Consider the following 16,501-nt stretch of genomic DNA (forward strand, 5'->3'; position numbering starts at 1 on the left):
GAACCTCTCTCAGTCAAGAGATTGTTGGAGACATCAGTTTGTCATCTTTCTGGTTCCCCAGCAGTTGAGCAAGCTCATAAAAATGACCATGTTATTTGTGACTTGCTTTTCAGAAACACAGAATAATGAAGAGTTGTACCTGACAGGTTGAACTGTTTCTGTTGGCGAGTGCACTGTGGTGATGGATGAAGAGGTGAAGGTGGTGTCGCACTGGGAGGGAGAGGTGGTGCAGGAGATGATGGAGTTGAAGATGTTGTTGATGAAGGATTACTGCTTGAATCCGGCTGGTAAGGGGCCGGTATATGATCCTGCAGATAAAGAAATGGAAAGAGTTTTCATAACATAAGGCAGTGAATGGTGACATCAAATACCCTGGCCAGCATGCATGTAATTCCCAGTCACTGAATTAACCTTTGAGACTTTGCTGCTGTCACTGTAGGGAATAATTGGTAGTGTATAACTATTGTTTACTCATGGCACTAATCTAAAGTAACAACCCTATTTTTCTTTGGAGATGCCCCCTCCTAATAGCTTACGCAATGGTGTCAACATCCACTCTATCATATATTGTATCTTACCCAGTAGCAGTAGAGCAGAATTAATGGTTATTATAGAGCAAGTGGGCAGGTGCTGTAGACCTGCCCGGGAAGGTAGACGCTCCCGCCCCCATGAATCTCGGGCAGATGGGGCTCGTCAGCCTGGGAAGGCAGTCCATCTAGGAGAGGGAAAACTCTGATTTAAAACCTCCACTGCCTTGTGGCCATATCCAGTTATGGAAAAGGCTCCGGGAGTGATAGGGCAACAGACACGGGTTAGGGGATTGGAAGGATCTTGTGACAGTTGGGAAAGATCTGACACGGAGTTTGCATGGGCGGGGATCAAATAGAAAGAGGGAGATAGTTGAGACATATGGTCACAATATTGATGTCCTCAGTTTATAAAGTTTTAGAAAACCCAGTAGCTAAAAGCAGATTCATCAGACTGATTGCATAACGTGCATTTATAATATTGCCTGTGGACAAGAGGGGCAAGAGTGCTTCCTTCATCTCCAACATGCTGAAGCATGATCAGCTTGGAATGGTATCCATAGACCACTTTGTCCTTCAATTGCCTGCACCATAAGCAGCTATTAAACCTATCTTTATTATTGACATGGGTTGAAGTGGGAGGAAGATGAATCCTAACTCTCAAAGGCAGGTTGAATGGCATTGTATTAGTAGATTAAATATCTGAGAGAGAAACCAAACCTGCTCATTTTTTTGGGTTCTAGAGAGGCTGGGAAATGAAGCCAGTTGCAATTCTGCTTACATGAACAGTGTTGTTCCTTTAAGTATTCAATTTGCTCCTGTTTTTATTAATTCTTTTCTCAAAATGTATCCAATTCCCATGGGAAACTCACTATTTAGTCCATTCTGGTCACTCTTTCAGGCAATGCATGTATTCACCTGCTCAATTTTCCTTTGGAAGTTTTGCCAATCGTTTCAGTTGTTTTAATGCTCTATTGTTTATTATTGATCCGTCTGCTGATAGAAGCAGTGTTGCCCGATCAACCCAACAAGATTTCTGATTATCTCAAGTACCCATGGGTGCTATTACACCATTTTGTCTAAAAAGAACAGTCTTTCTAGTTTCTCCATATAATTCATCCCTGTCCTTAGTCCAGTGTGTGGTGACTGACATTGCAGCGGCCTCTGCAGTCCGTCTCTCTTTTTGTTTGTCCCGTTGAGTGTATTGTTTGTAGTGTTTTTTTTTTTATTGTTTTTAGCTGTTTACATGTGGGGGGTGGGGGGGGTGGGGTGAGGGAAACGTTTAAATCTCTTCCCTGTACGGAGAACTCGACCTTTTAACTGTCGTTGCGGCCTAGCACCGTGGAGCGGCCTCCAACCGGAACGACCTGGGGGCTCCAGTCGCGGAGCCTGTGGACTCACAAACTGGCCGGCTTCGGAGCGTGGAGAGCTGTGGTGGCACGCAGCTGCGGGCCAACTCCGGAGGCTCCAGCCGCAGGCCCCGGTGGACAGTGACATCGGGAGCTTGTGGGTCCCTGGTGGGAGACCGCTTTTCGGAGCTCCCGCAGCGCAATTTCTCCCACCCAAATTGCAGGGTTGAAATTGACCCGGAGCGGGGCCTTACATCACCCAGCGCGGCTTTAACCGCCGCAGGACTTGCCAGCACCCGCCGGGGGTTCCAACATCAAGACCTGGAGCATGGCCTTGCGTCGCCCGGCGCGGCCTTAATGGCCGTGGGACTTACCATCGCTCGCCGGTGGCTTTGACATCGGGAGAAGAATGGAGAGCAGGGGAGAGACAAGACTTTGCCTTCCATCACAGTGAGAAGGAGATTCACTGTGATGGATGTTTGTGTGAACTGTGTTGGTGTGTGTCTTGGTTCGTTTCTTGTTGTATGACTGCAGAAACCAAATTTCGTTTCAACTTCATTTGAGGTTCAAATGACAATAAATGGTATTGTATTGTATTGTATGTATGGTAAATCTTTTTCACCCCCAAGGAAAGAAGATGACAACGAGACTAACTTCATCCCAATCCGCATGATTGCACCGAAACACCCCCAATAGGTAGCAACATCAGGACAGGATAATATAAAGAGACAAACTGCAGTCTGCATACCTTAGAATAGCAAGTTTCAGCAGTTTTAACAGATATCATGTTTATTCACAAGATTCCATACATAAAAAATACCTGTATCTGATTCACATTACACTGACATTTTAATTTAGTAATAAAAATGAATAAGACTAAAGACCACGGTTACCATCTGTGAATGTTTTCTTTCATAGATAGTTCAGCAGATTATAAAAGTAGTAGAGACACAAGAGACCACAGATGCTCAAATCTGAAGCAAAAAACAAACCGCTGGAGGAATTCAGTGGGTCGACCAGCATCTGTTAGGGGGAAGAGATTGTAAACGTTTCAGTGGGTCGACCAGCATCTGTTAGGAGAAAGAGATTGTAAACGTTTCAGGTTGAGACCCTGCACATGACCATTAGAAAATGAGTACTTGGGTACAGCATTGCAGTAGCCCAGCAAATACAGCAGGCCGGGTTCGATCCAGGTCCTTGGTGCCACCTTTGAAAACATTTGTACACTCCTCCTGAGAGTTCTGGTACTGTGGATTTCTTTCCACATCCCAAAGGCCTACTGGTTAATTTATTATTGTAAATTAAGTCTTGCTTGGGTTATATAGCAGGTAAATCAGAAGGGCTTAATGAGAATATGAGAATGGATGACAGGGAAGTAAATTGGGGATTACTCAGAGATCCACCATAGACATAATGAACCAAAAGGCCTCATTCTATGTTGGGAGAGAGTACGGGTTTGGTACACATCTGTAGAGCAGATTCTGAAAAAACAGCATTATTATATTCATGTATTATTATCCTACCACTTAACCAACACTGAGTACTGTTCCAATATTGTCCAAATTTCCAAACAAAATAAATTTGACTGTACTTGGTAAACTTGCCATGATAAAGATCTGTGCAAAGAACTGAACAATGTTGAAAGTTTTATCATTTCTTCTTGGTATCTAGGCCAGTTAAAAGTTATTTGAATTGCTTTGATCTGAATTCGTTTTTTAATGAGAGAAAGTTCTCAATTCAGCAATTGGCTGGAATATTGAGGGTTTAGCCACAAAAAGAATTTGGACAAGTTTTGAAAGTAGTGGGACAAAAATATCATAGGTTGGGAGAAAGATAAGATGAGCACGATCACTATTTTTGAAGTTAGGTTTGGTAGTTCTAGTGGGTGAATAAAAATTATAGTCTAGGGATGTGTATTCCTTGGTAGTGGGATGGGGGGGGGGGGGGGGGGGGGGGGGGTGGGGGGGAGGTAATTAGGATGGGGACAATGGGGACTCTGATCTGTGACTGGATCTGCGTTCGCCTAGGAATGCTCTGATCTGTGACTACGATCTGCGTTCGCAGTTATGGGGGGAGCGCAATCAGTGACTTGATAGGGAAAATACAACTGAGGAAATGGGTAACCAGAGACGTGAAGCTTTTCCCCACTGAGAGGGCGGGGACATGACTTGAGAATTAAGGGACTGGGTTTAGGGGGGGGGGGGGGGGGGGGGGGGGGGGTGGTGGGGGGTTCGTTTTTTATCATTTAAAAATAAATTGGATAGTTATATGGGGGAAGGGAATGGGAGGGTTCCCTAAAAGGAGAATCTCATTTGAATTGGCTTCCCTGATCTGGGTTGGGAGCTGCTAAGCAATACCTCTCTAAGTTATCAAGAAATATGGTTCATCGGTGCCATGAAAATCTGCTTTGCAGGAGTGATGCAAGGGCAACATGAGTCATGGATGTGCAAACTAAGATGTAAAAGAGTTCAGGCATTCTTTATGTGCAATTAATATGTTGCTGCACACATCTGGTACAAAGAGAATCTGAAATGCAAACCAAAGACAATGTGCAACTCGCAAAATCTTCGATTCTAATGAACATTTCATCGTAATTTAAACTGAATTGCTGAACAGTACACCAGCATTTTGCAATTCCAAACATCTAAACTTAGTGAATCACTGAAGTTCCAGAGGATCAGGGTGGGCAATTCTGTCTGCTTCTGTGCTCATCTGTCAGTGGATTTTTCTTCCTATACTATGCCCATCATAAGGTTCATATCAATTTTAAGATCTTGCCAGTAAGTAGCAGCACATCATGAGAAACCACTGCCTCATTGATCTTGATAGGATTTAAATTATACTGATAATAGTGCTAGCCACCCAGTGCTACCAGATTTATGGGATTCAGTCATTGTTTCAGCGGGAGACCATCATTTGCTCAATAATCTATGCTTAACAACTCATTCAATTCCAGAGAGTAGCAGCCAACTTGAACAAGCCTTATATAATGTTTCCCTTGTTCTGATGCTAATTGCATAGCAGCAAGCGCATAGTGATCATGCATTGCCAGTTTAATGAGCATGCACAAATGCTGCATCCATCATTTCGTGCAAGTAAACTGCAATTTATCTAGGAGAGAACAGAGTTCTGTCTGAATTCATAAAAAACTTTCCTGAATGACCTGAAAAATCAAGTAGTGCAAGATTCAAATCAAAAATCGGGTGCCATACCTACAATGGTCATGGCTCCGCATGCCTATACATGCACATGCCTCCTCCATCAGATTGCAGGTGATCTGCTTATAAGCTCAACACCACGGTTCTACCTAACCGGTAATCTTTCATCCCCTTGTTTCTCATGAATCTGTCTAACTCCATCTTAAAAATATTCAATCACTGTAATTTTAGAAAAGAATTCCACAGAGTTATGAGCGCCTACAGAGAATAAAGCTGCTTCATTTGTGTCTTACATGGGTGATCCGTTATTGTTGAACAGTCACCCCTGGTCTGGGTTCTCCCATGAAAGGAAGCGTCCTCTCCACATTAATCCTGTCGAGACCTCTCGGGACCTTCGATGTTTCAATTAAGAGTTTTATCACTCTTCTAAACACTAACCCATACAAGCCTAGTTTTCAGGTGTTCCCCCATTCCAGGCCTCAGACTCTGAGACTTCCATCAACAGCTTCCAATGCATTATCATTCTTCCAATCCTACACACAAAATTTCCAGATGTAGTCTAGCCAGTACACTATAAAACTGGAGCTTAAAGGGCCCGTCCCACTTTCATGACCTAATTCACAACCTATTTTACTCGTGGACATTTTTCATCATGCTAGAAAAACGCCCCGACCTACTTAATGCCACGAATACCTACGACTAGCATCACGACCTCATACGACCTACCTACGACCTCCTATGACCTCGTGATGACCATGTTGCGAGTATGAGTCAAGGGCAAACTCAGCAGAGGTCGTGGATTAGGTCGTGAAAGTGGGACAGGCCCTTAACCTCTAAACTCTTGAATTCTATACCCTTTGCAATACACAATGTGTCCTGTTTCCTATTTCTTTTCCAACTGCCTTTTTGCAAATTGTATCTGGACATCCAAATCCCTGTGTACCTCAGCAGTCATTTACCATCTTTTTTTTCCATTTTCCTGTATTACCCCGGAAGTGTCTGCGCTGCGGCTGCCAAGCAGCTGCCGCTCACCTGCAATCCGTCTGTCTTTTCTTTATTTTCTGTTTTCTTTTGTCCTGTTGTTTAGTTTATTTTAGTTGTGTATGTGTGGGGGTGGGAGAAACTCTTTTTAGTCTCTTCCTTCGAGGGGGATGCGACCTTTTCTTGTCGTATCCGCCGTCTCCGTCTCTGCTAAGGCCTAATCGTGGAGCTGGCGGCCTCCAACTGGGACCGACCTCGAGGCTCCGAGATAAATCGAAGTCAGGACTTTCCGACTTCGGGGCCGACTTTGGGGCTGTGGTGGCGTTGCGGCGGTGGCAACCCGACCTTTCTCACTAGGCCGCGGGCCCAGTGGACGACAACGTCGGGAGCTCGCAGGTCCCAGGGTGGTGACCGGTTCTCCGGAGCTCCCGCAATGACAGCTTCATCCGCTGGACTGGAGGATGGCAGCTTCGGCCAGCCCGGGCCGTGGAGTTTGAACCAGCCCGTTTGTGGAGCTCGGATGCAGACGCTGGACTTACCATCACACGGCGGGGTCCCTACATCGAAAGCTGGATCGACTCAACGCAGAGGGAGACGAGGAAGGAAGAGACAAGGACTTTAAGATTTTTGCCTTCCATCACAGTGAGGAGGTGCCTGGTAGACTCACTGTGGTGGATGTTAAACTGTGTTAAGTGTGTGTTTTGTTATTTAATCTATTTTTTGACTGCAAGGTATACAATTTTGTTCAGACTGAAATATCTGAATGACAATAAAGGATACTTTAGTTTACTTTGAAAATAGACAATTTCATAATTTTCCACCTTTACACCTTTTGCGAGGTGTTTGCACACTAGATATGTCCCTTTGTCATCTCCCTGTGCTCTTAACAGAACTTATTCTTCTCTATGTCTTTGAGCCATCAACAAATTTAGCAACTATATCTTTGGTATTTTTGTCAATTCATTTATATATATATGATACATGCAACTCCCTGCTTATCCGCAGAGACCGTTCCCTCCGCAACTCCCTGGTTAACTCATCCCTTCCCACCCAAACCATTCCCTCCCCAGGTACTTTCCACTGCACCCGCAGGAGACGCAACTATATCTCCTTCCTCGCCTCCGTCCAAGGACCTGACAGTCCTTTCAGGAGAGGCAGAGGTTCACTGGCACCTCCTCCAACATCTACAGCATTCGCTGTTCCAGGTGTGGGCTTCTATATATATTGGCGAGACCAAGCGCAGGCTTGGCAATAGTTTCGCTGAACACCTCCGCTCAGTCCGCCTAGGCCTACATGATCTCCCAGTTTCCAAACGCATTAACTCCCCCTCCCCTTTTCACACTGACCTTTCTGTCGTGGGCTTCCTCCACTGTCAGAGTGAGGCCAAACGCAAACTAATTGTTCTCAGCAGCCCTCCCTTCTGACCCCTAATCTCACCCTTTCTCCTGTCCACTTGTGACAACATTCCAGCCCAATTAAAATCGCTACCTGCATGTAACAATGGCAGTAAGGATCATCCATCTGATATTCTCTCAAAAACATTTAACATGTAGCTTTCATGGTAATCTTATTTGGCTGGTATATGTGAACTGTAAGAAAATATGATGGCTTACCTTATTAATTTTGTTGGTTTTTGGCAGTGTTTGGCTGGAGTGCAGATCGGAGTACCTGGGTGGCGTCTTAAGAGGATTGTTAATGTCACATGGCACAGATTCTGTTCGCACAAGTCTTGCTGAAAATCAGAGATGGCTACAAGTGAGGAAAAAGCTTTGCATATTACTATTATTATGCATGACTGTGGAAGAAAATATTAATATCCTTTCTTACTTAATTTTGATTGGAATTGAACAATGTAACGAAAGGGTGTTTGGATGTGACAATTGGCATCTCTCGTTGACCAGGTGTAGAAGAGGTTTGTGGGAATCGGCAAAATATGAATAGACATATTGCCTCTTGTCTAGGAATGTGTTGAAGGGTGGATGGTAAATGTAAACATGAAATACTGTAGTAGACGGAGATAAGGAAGCTTGTTTCTCGCAGCAGTGTGTTACAGTAGACCACACGTGCCCCCTACCGCTAGTAGTGTAGATACATTGCAGTAAATGGGGGGCTTATGATAGGCTTGGAGAGGGGATGGTGGTGTAGTCCGCCTAAAAGGTGAGATAGAATAATAGTAAGATTAAACGAGAATTTACCAGTTTGAAGTGTGATCTTTATTTTATGAGGAGTTACGATGAGGGATTACGTGAAGACCTCGCCAGCACGCATGCGCGACATACTTCAAAGCAGCGGTGTGGAATCACAGAAACAACACAATAATTGAAATAAACATAGTAAAGATAAGGAGAACTAAGATACCAGTTGACCTTTATAATTGAAGGTGGGAGCGGAGGGCACGTAATCCCTCATCGTAATTCCTCATAAAATAAAGATCAAACTTCAAACTGGTAAGTTCTCGTTTAATCTTACTATTTTACTTCGGAGTCACGTGAGTGACTACGTGAAGATTTTAAAGCTCTGTGATTTCAAACCGTGTAACAGTCATCCATGCTTCACTCACCGCCGAAGTCATCCAAGGGAGGAAGTATGCTATCGTAATCAAACATGAATCTGTTTATAAAACAATAATGATATTTATTTGAAACAATAACAAAGAAAATAATGCTCCCCTGGGCTTAAATTATATATTTGCAGAGTCTAAAATTCTCTCTGCAAATGAAACAGGTTTTACTATTGGCTTGTTGTAGACTGTTTGGAAAGTTCTTTCCATGGACCACCCCGCTGTTGCCAGGATGTGGTCCAATGGCATGTCCATTCTGTTAGCCGCCGATGTAGATGCTGCCCTGGTGGAGTGAGATGTGTAAATATCAGTATCCACTCCAGCAGCTCCCAATACCTGTTTGAGCCATCTAGAGATGGTTTGACTAGACGCCCGACCATGTGTTTTTTTGTAGCTGACCCATAGTGCCTTTTCTCTCCCTCGGGGATCTTTGGTGTGTTGATGTATAGAGAAGGTGAGTCATGACACATAAACGGGGGTCAGGTGGGTACGCCCGGAATTCCATAATGAGTCCTGAAGTTCCTGGTCTGCTCTGTTTTACCAGCTCCTGAATAGTGAATGTTATTTGGTCTGATGTTATGACCATATGTCCAGTCTGAGTAGGTAAAGGGACTGGACCCTTTGTGCTGAGACTAACGCCATCAGCATAACCATTTTCAGGGTTAGCTGTTCCAGAGTGAGGGATCTGGCCGGAGGCCATCCTCTTAGGTATGTCAGGATAACACTGACATCCCAGATCTTGGTGTACCTAGGTCTAGGGGGGTTTGTATTGAAGATCCCTCTCATTAATTTGGCCACCAGCGGATGAGACCCTATGGCCTGTTGTCCTGGTGCCTGCCTCAGATAGGCTGACAGTGCACTTCTAGCACAATTGATGGTGCTATAGCTCAGACCTTCATCGTGGTGAAGGGTGGACAGGAACTCCAGTACATTAGTTATGGTTGTTGATTTGTACGTTGTCCCTGTTCTTGAGCAGTAAGTTTCCCATTTTCTGATACTGGAGAGATATTGTTTCTTGGTGGAAAGACGGTGAGATGCTGTCATCATGTCCATGGTCCTATTTGACAATCCCAGGTCCAGTAAAGGTCTTTTTAGAATCTGCAACCCAACAGGTTTATTCTGTCATGGCATGGGTGACTTTCACTTGAGACAGGGTGGATCAGTAGATCTGGTCTGCTGGGAATGGTCATGGGTGGTTCAATGACCCTGTCAAGGACCACTGGGAACCATGGCTGTGTAGGCCAGTCGGGCACTACCAAAATACCTGAAACAGAGTCCATCTGTATTTTGCGTAGTACACGACTAATGAGGCAGAAGGGGGGAAAGGCATAGAAAAAATAGTTTCCCCAGTTCAGCGAGAATGCATCCATCGCCGCTGCCTCAGGGTCTGGTTCCCAAGCGACATATGTTGATACCTGGTGATTCAGTCGGGATGCAAAGAGATCGATATCTGGTGTTCCATATTGCTTTGTAATTTCAGCACATGCTTTGGGGTTTAACATCCATTCGGTGTTATCATTGAATTTGTGTGATCTGGTGTCTGCCACTGTATTTAGCTTACCTGGTAGGTAAGTTGCTGATAGCCAAATATGTTTGTCGACACACCATTGCCAGATTGTGTTGACCAAATTATCACATGATATCGATTTTATCCCGCCCATATGGTTAATATAGGCCAACACTGTGGTATTGTCAATCTGTAAGCGGACATGCAAATGGTGCATAGTTGAACAAAAAGATTTTAACCCATAGAAAGCACCCAACATTTCCAAATAGTTTATACCCAGTGTCTGTAGTAGTGATGATTCTAGATTATTCCATCTACCACCTGTACTGGATATAGTATTAGTTGCTCCCCAGCCTTGAGCACTAGCATCTGTTTGTATTGTTAATGTTGGATTATTGATGATGATGGGACTGGAACTATGCCAAACGTTCTCTTTCCACCATTGTAACTCTGATATTGCTTCGATTGGTAATTTCATGGTTCGGTCAAAGTGACCTGCATGTTGTTTTAACGCTTGCACCTTTGCTCTTTGTAAGTTTTGATAATGCAAAGGTCCAAACTGGGTAGCTGGAAATGCTGCTACTAATTTCTAAATTATTCTTGCCACTTATCGAACGGTTGGTTGATTGTTAACCATTAATTTGTCACAGGCTTGTGCCAATTCTGCTGCTTTTTGCTTTGGGGTTTAACATTCATTCGGTGTCATCATTGAATTTGTGTGATCTGGTGTCTGCCACTGTATTTAGCTTACCTGGTAGGTAAGTTGCTGATAGCCAAATATGTTTGTCGACACACCATTGCCAGATTGTGTTGACCAAATTATCACATGATATCGATTTTATCCCGCCCATATGGTTAATATAGGCCAACGCTGTGGTATTGTCAATCTGTAAGCGGGCATGCAAATGGTGCATAGTTGAACAAAAAGATTTTAACCCATAGAAAGCACCCAACATTTCCAAATAGTTTATACCCAGTGTCTGTAGTAGTGATGATTCTAGATTATTCCATCTACCACCTGTACTGGATATAGTATTAGTTGCTCCCCAGCCTTGAGCACTAGCATCTGTTTGTATTGTTAATGTTGGATTATTGATGATGATGGGACTGGAACTATGCCAAATGTTCTCTTTCCACCATTGATATTGCTTCGATTGGTAATTTCATGGTTCGGTCAAAATGACCTGCATGTTGTTTTAATGCTTGCACCTTTGCTCTTTGTAAGTTTTGATAATGCAAAGGTCCAAACTGGGTAGCTGGAAATGCTGCTACTAATTTCTAAATTATTCTTGCCACTTATCGAACGGTTGGTTGATTGTTAACCATTAATTTGTCACAGGCTTGTGCCAATTCCGCCTGCAGTCCGTTTGTCTTTTACTTTTTTGTGTTGTTTTTTTTTGTTTTGTCTGGTTATGTTTTTGGTTTTTAGGCTGTGTTTATGTGGGGAGGGGGTGGGGGGTGAAACGGGGGCTGCTGTCACTCCCTTCGGGGGGAATACGACCTTTCTGTCGTGTCCCCCTTCTCTGCCTCCGTCTACGCTGAGGCCTAGCGGAGCCGGCGACATCGGGACTCTGGAGGCAGCTGACAGGACTCGTCCTGGGCTCGCTCCCGGCCCAGCCCGGGATGGAACGGTGCTCCCGTGAGAGCGGCCTGGTGAGGGGCTGGAGTGGCCCAGCCCGAGGGAGGAACGGCACTCCCGTCGGAGTGGCCCAGCCCGAGGGAGGAACGGCACTCCCATCGGAGTGGCCCAGCCCGAGGGAGGAACGGCACTCCCGTCGGAGTGGCCCAGCCCGAGGGTGGAACGGCACTCCCTCTGGAGTGGCCCAGCCCGAGGGTGGAACGGCACTCCCGCTGGAGTGGCCCAGCCCGAGGGAGGAACGGCACTCCCGCTGGAGTGGCCCAGCCCGAGGGAGGAACGGCACACCCGCTGGAGTGGCCCAGCCCGAGGGTGGAACGGTACTCACGTGAGGGCGATCCGGTCCGGGGGCTGGGACGGTGCTCCGGCGGATGGGACGACGTTCTGGCGGCGGTGTCCAGAGTCCTGGGTTCAGCTGCGGGCCAGCGGCTGCGTGTGCTGGACTGGAGGTGCGGCGGCTTCGACCACCCCGGGCCGCAGTGTTTGAACCGGCCCGTTCGCGGGGTTCGGTGAGCTGCGGGACTGTTTATACCATCGCCCGGTGGGGAATCGCCTCAGCGCAGAGGGAGCAGAGGGAGAGACTGCAACCCTAAGATTTTTGCCTCCACCACAGTGAGGAGGTGTTTGGAGGACTCACTGTGGTGGATGTTAATTTGTGTTTATTGTTGTGATTATTGTATTATTGTATGTATGACTGCAGGCACGAAATTTCGTTCAGATCGTAAGGTCTGAATGACAATAATGGAAAAAATTCAAAAAAAAAATTCAAATTCAAATTTTTCTTTTGGCAATGTTACAGACATGTGGACTGAGTTAATTGTGAATCCCAGATAGTCCACAGTTGTGGATGGCGTCAACTTAGATTCATCTGGATGTATGACAAACCCCAAGGTTTCAAATAAATGTTTAGTAGCTAATACTGCTGTATTAGTTAATTCTATGGTTTTGCCTATTATCAAAATATCATCAAGATATGCCATGACAATATGTTTTTGTTTTCTTAGTATTGCCAGGGCCGGTTTTAATATCTTGGTAAACAGTCTTGGGGCTGATGTTAGATCATTAGGCAACGATTTGTACTGCCATTGTTGCCCCATCCAGTTAAATTTTAGGTAGCTACGATGATCCTTATGAATGGGTACTGAATAGTATGCATCTTTGTCCCTCACGTTTGTCCCTCACGCATCTTTGTCCCCCCCCCCCCCCCCCCCCCTGTTAGCAAAGGCCTCCCCACCTTTTATGTACTGGTAGGAACCAGACCCACCTACCTCCATTGTTATTGGTAGAATGTTCACTTCTTGGGCTTCTGGTTCCTTGTCTGTCGGGGTGGTGCTGTGTGGGGGTGGCGCATTTTCCATGGGGCCCGCTCTGGGCCCTGTCCTAAAAAAGCGGGCCCCGAGCTTTCACCAGTACCATGAAGTTGACACCTACTGGTGGGTGCGTAGGGGTACTGCCATCTAGGTTGCGTGGTTTTGCTCATTCCGGGGCCTACCCTCATGAGACCAAATGCTTTGGACTCTTCATCCAGATCTTTGACTTGCTTTGGTAAGTCTTTGCCAAATAGCAGGATATGTGGCTGTGAGGTCGGCATTTTACACAGTCCTGCGAATTTTGGGTTGAGGGCAGGTCTTATGGCCTCCTTCCGGAAGTTTTTGATCCCATACTGTGTGTTGCACAGTAGAGCCAGGGTGTCCTGTTGATTGGTTGTCATGTCAACCCCGTCCACGGAACGAGCATATGATGTTATAGCCGACGTCAGGAGCTTCAGTATTTTTTGCAATTTGAGTTCTTGGGTTCGGATACCCTGCCCAATGTACCCCCAGATTTGACTGTTAACGGCTGGTACATTGAGCGAAATGCAATTTTTGGGAGGCGAGTATAGATCCATCATCTCATTGACTACCTGTTCTTGGAGTGGTTTAAAGGACAGGTAGTCAATACTGGCCACAAGTTTGGGCTGTAACAGCCGTCCTACCACTCCCAGCAGCTCTTCCTGATCCTGTACCCCCAGCACACTGTTCTTCAACCAGTGACCACTGTTCTTGACCAGCCCAGACCTGGTCGCCAACGCTCCCTTCTGCTGAGGGTGATGCGATGGCCAGTGCTGTTAGTGCAATGGAGCGGGAGTGCCAGTGCTCCCTTGGCGAGCTTGCCCCATCTCCCGGAGCAAGTCTCGCTGGAGCATTTGCTCCATGAGCCTTTCCATGCGGCCCAAACAGTCACCTCTGCTGCTCTCAGGCGGTGAGTCTTCCGCACCGGACTCATCCGAGTAAATCGGCCGGCCCGACTTCCGTTTAGCCTTGCCTCCAGCGCGCTGCGGTTGTTCGAGCTGTGGTGCTAGCAGCGCTGGGCTTGGCTGTACGGGAATATTGTTGGTGACTGAGGACCGCAGCGTGTGCGGTCCAGGTACCGCCGGTCGCCCCCCACTGCTGGGATCCTCCTGGTCCATCGCAGTCGGACGGGGTACGACCTTCTTTGGTTGTCTTCCCTTGTTCATATTTCTGTAAGGTAAAGTAGAACAAGGGTTCCAAAATACGACCTCAGAGTACGTTTACTTACCTGGAGGTCCCGTTTTTAAACTTGTTGCGGGAGAGCTCATGCTCCCGTCCATCGCTGTTGCACTGTGTGAGACGTTATGTCGCGCATGCGTGCTGGCGGGGTCTTCACGTAGTCACTCACGTGACTCTGAAGTAAAATATCAAGATGCCCTTGTATTGTGTTTGACTCGTTGAATAAGATTGACATAAACAAAAAGTATGTTTTGACTAATGAAATAATTGGAACCCATGTTGTAGATAGTATATTTTCATATAGCTGTATCTATCAAAAAACAAAAGTTGTTTACTGCACAGTATAACTGTCGGCTAATTCAACTGTGAAGTCGGAGAACTGGTGAGCAGTTAACTGTCGCCATCTCTCCATGATATCATCCAATAAAATCGCTTGAAGCAAACCTGCAAAGTCTCCGCTTTTCATTTCCCTTTAATTTCCCTCTAAATTAATTTCTTCCACAATGAACATGATTTATTTCATAATTAATCACAGCTGATTAGTAATGACAGCTCTCCATCATTAAAGTCAGCATCCTTCTCAAAATTAATCCTACATGTTTAAAGGAACATCTTGTTTCTTCATTGCAACATTTTCTACAAAGTTGAAAGTACATTGCTTGCATCCTGTTGGAGAGATTAAGTAGACTAATAACTCAGTTCCATTCTGGTTTTTGAAGTGTTTATTGCTCAAGGGAGACCAGTGCATGGCTTAGCTTTTATAAATATCAGAATCTTTTCCTTTGAAAGAAACATAGAAGCTTTTTGTTTCTAAAACAATAAAATAAACAGCAGGTCACCGTTTTGGAGATGTAATCATATGATGGAAGAGTCTTATTATTTAAGGCCAAAGTAACAGCTCGATTATTGGAAGAGAGTGGGTCAACAAAATTGTTTTTTGCATGGAACTTTTTTCAAGTAACAGAGTAATTATGATTTCAGCACAGATTAATAAAAGTCGGGACACTGTGAGCATGAGGATTTGAAAACGATTTGCATGGCAGGAGTGGGATTGATCTTGCACAGAGAAGCCCCAGATTGGCTTCTTGTAGAGTAACCTTACTGTAATTTTGAGACTAAAATTAAACTACTCATCAAGTTTTGATCAAGGAAAAATATTTGATCAGGGTTACTACAGATTTCCTTCAATTAATACTTCCAAATAACATGTTATATCTCATCAGGATGAACCTCAAATACTTTGATTGAGAAGATTAATTCTCCAACAAAATAACATGAAATAGGAAAAGGTTTTGAAGTGGGAATGATATATCTGCAATTTCTCAGAAAGATTGAGTCTTTTAAAGTACAGATGTCAATGATTTGCTCCTTCATGGATCTGTACTGCAAATACCAAGAGTGTCTAAAGTATGTTGATAAACTGCCTGTCTAAAGTATTTTAACCGAAGAATCAATGCTTCTATGAAATGCACCCCTTCAAAATCACAACATTTATCAAAAAAGCTAAAATATTAATGTAAAGATAGAAACATAGAAAATAGGTGCAGGAGTAGGCAATTCGGCCCTTCGAACCAGCACCGCCATTCAATATGATCATGGCCGATCATCCAAAATCAGTACCCCGTTCCTGCTTTTTCGTCGTATCCCTTGATTCCGTTAGCCCTAAGATCTAAATCGAACTCTCTTGAAAACATCCAGAGAATTAGCCGTCACTGCCTTCTGTGGCAGAGAATTCCACATATTCACAACTCTCTGTGTGAAAACATTTTTCCTCGTCTCAGTCTTAAATGGCCTATCCCTTATTCTTAAACTATGACCCCCTGGTTCTGGACTCCCCCAACATTGGGAACATTTTTCTTGCATCTAGCTGTCCAATCCCTTAAGAATTTTACATGTCTTTAAGATACCCTCTCATCCTTCTAAATTCCAGTGAATACAAGCCCAGCCAACCCATTCTTTCATCAAATGTTAGTCCTGTCATACCGGGAACTAACCTGGTGAACCTACGCTGCACTCCCTTATAAGTAGTTGCGTAATAGATGCCACTTTGAAATATCAAATTTTACCCATGTTTGTGTGTGTCATGGCCCTAAGTATGGATAGAACAATAACATGTTAGAAATGGCAACTAACGGCCGTGGGAATTCACCTCGCTAACCTGGCAGCCGTCTACAGCGCTTCCCATCCTGAAAGCAAGCTTGCTCTGAATGCAATGTATTCCGCTGCCAATAGCCTTGAGACAAATACTTGAAAGCCCTGGTCATTGTTACCAG

The 16,501-nt window shown here is 44.9% G+C and overlaps 1 protein-coding gene across 1 annotated transcript in view; it reads right to left on the bottom strand.

Annotated features, from left to right (window-relative positions):
- ksr2 (kinase suppressor of ras 2) overlaps nt 1-16,501 on the bottom strand; it is a 396,870-nt gene that overhangs the window by 97,816 nt on the left and 282,553 nt on the right. The window contains exons 9-10 of the mRNA XM_055655591.1: nt 7,629-7,747; nt 140-308 (exon numbers count right to left, since the gene is read on the bottom strand). Of these exons, the coding sequence (XP_055511566.1) occupies nt 140-308; nt 7,629-7,747 (288 nt within the window). The remainder of the gene's footprint in view (nt 1-139; nt 309-7,628; nt 7,748-16,501) is intronic.

The sequence above is a fragment of the Leucoraja erinacea genome, chromosome 25 (genome assembly GCF_028641065.1).
Source record: "Leucoraja erinacea ecotype New England chromosome 25, Leri_hhj_1, whole genome shotgun sequence".
NCBI lineage: Eukaryota > Metazoa > Chordata > Chondrichthyes > Rajiformes > Rajidae > Leucoraja > Leucoraja erinaceus.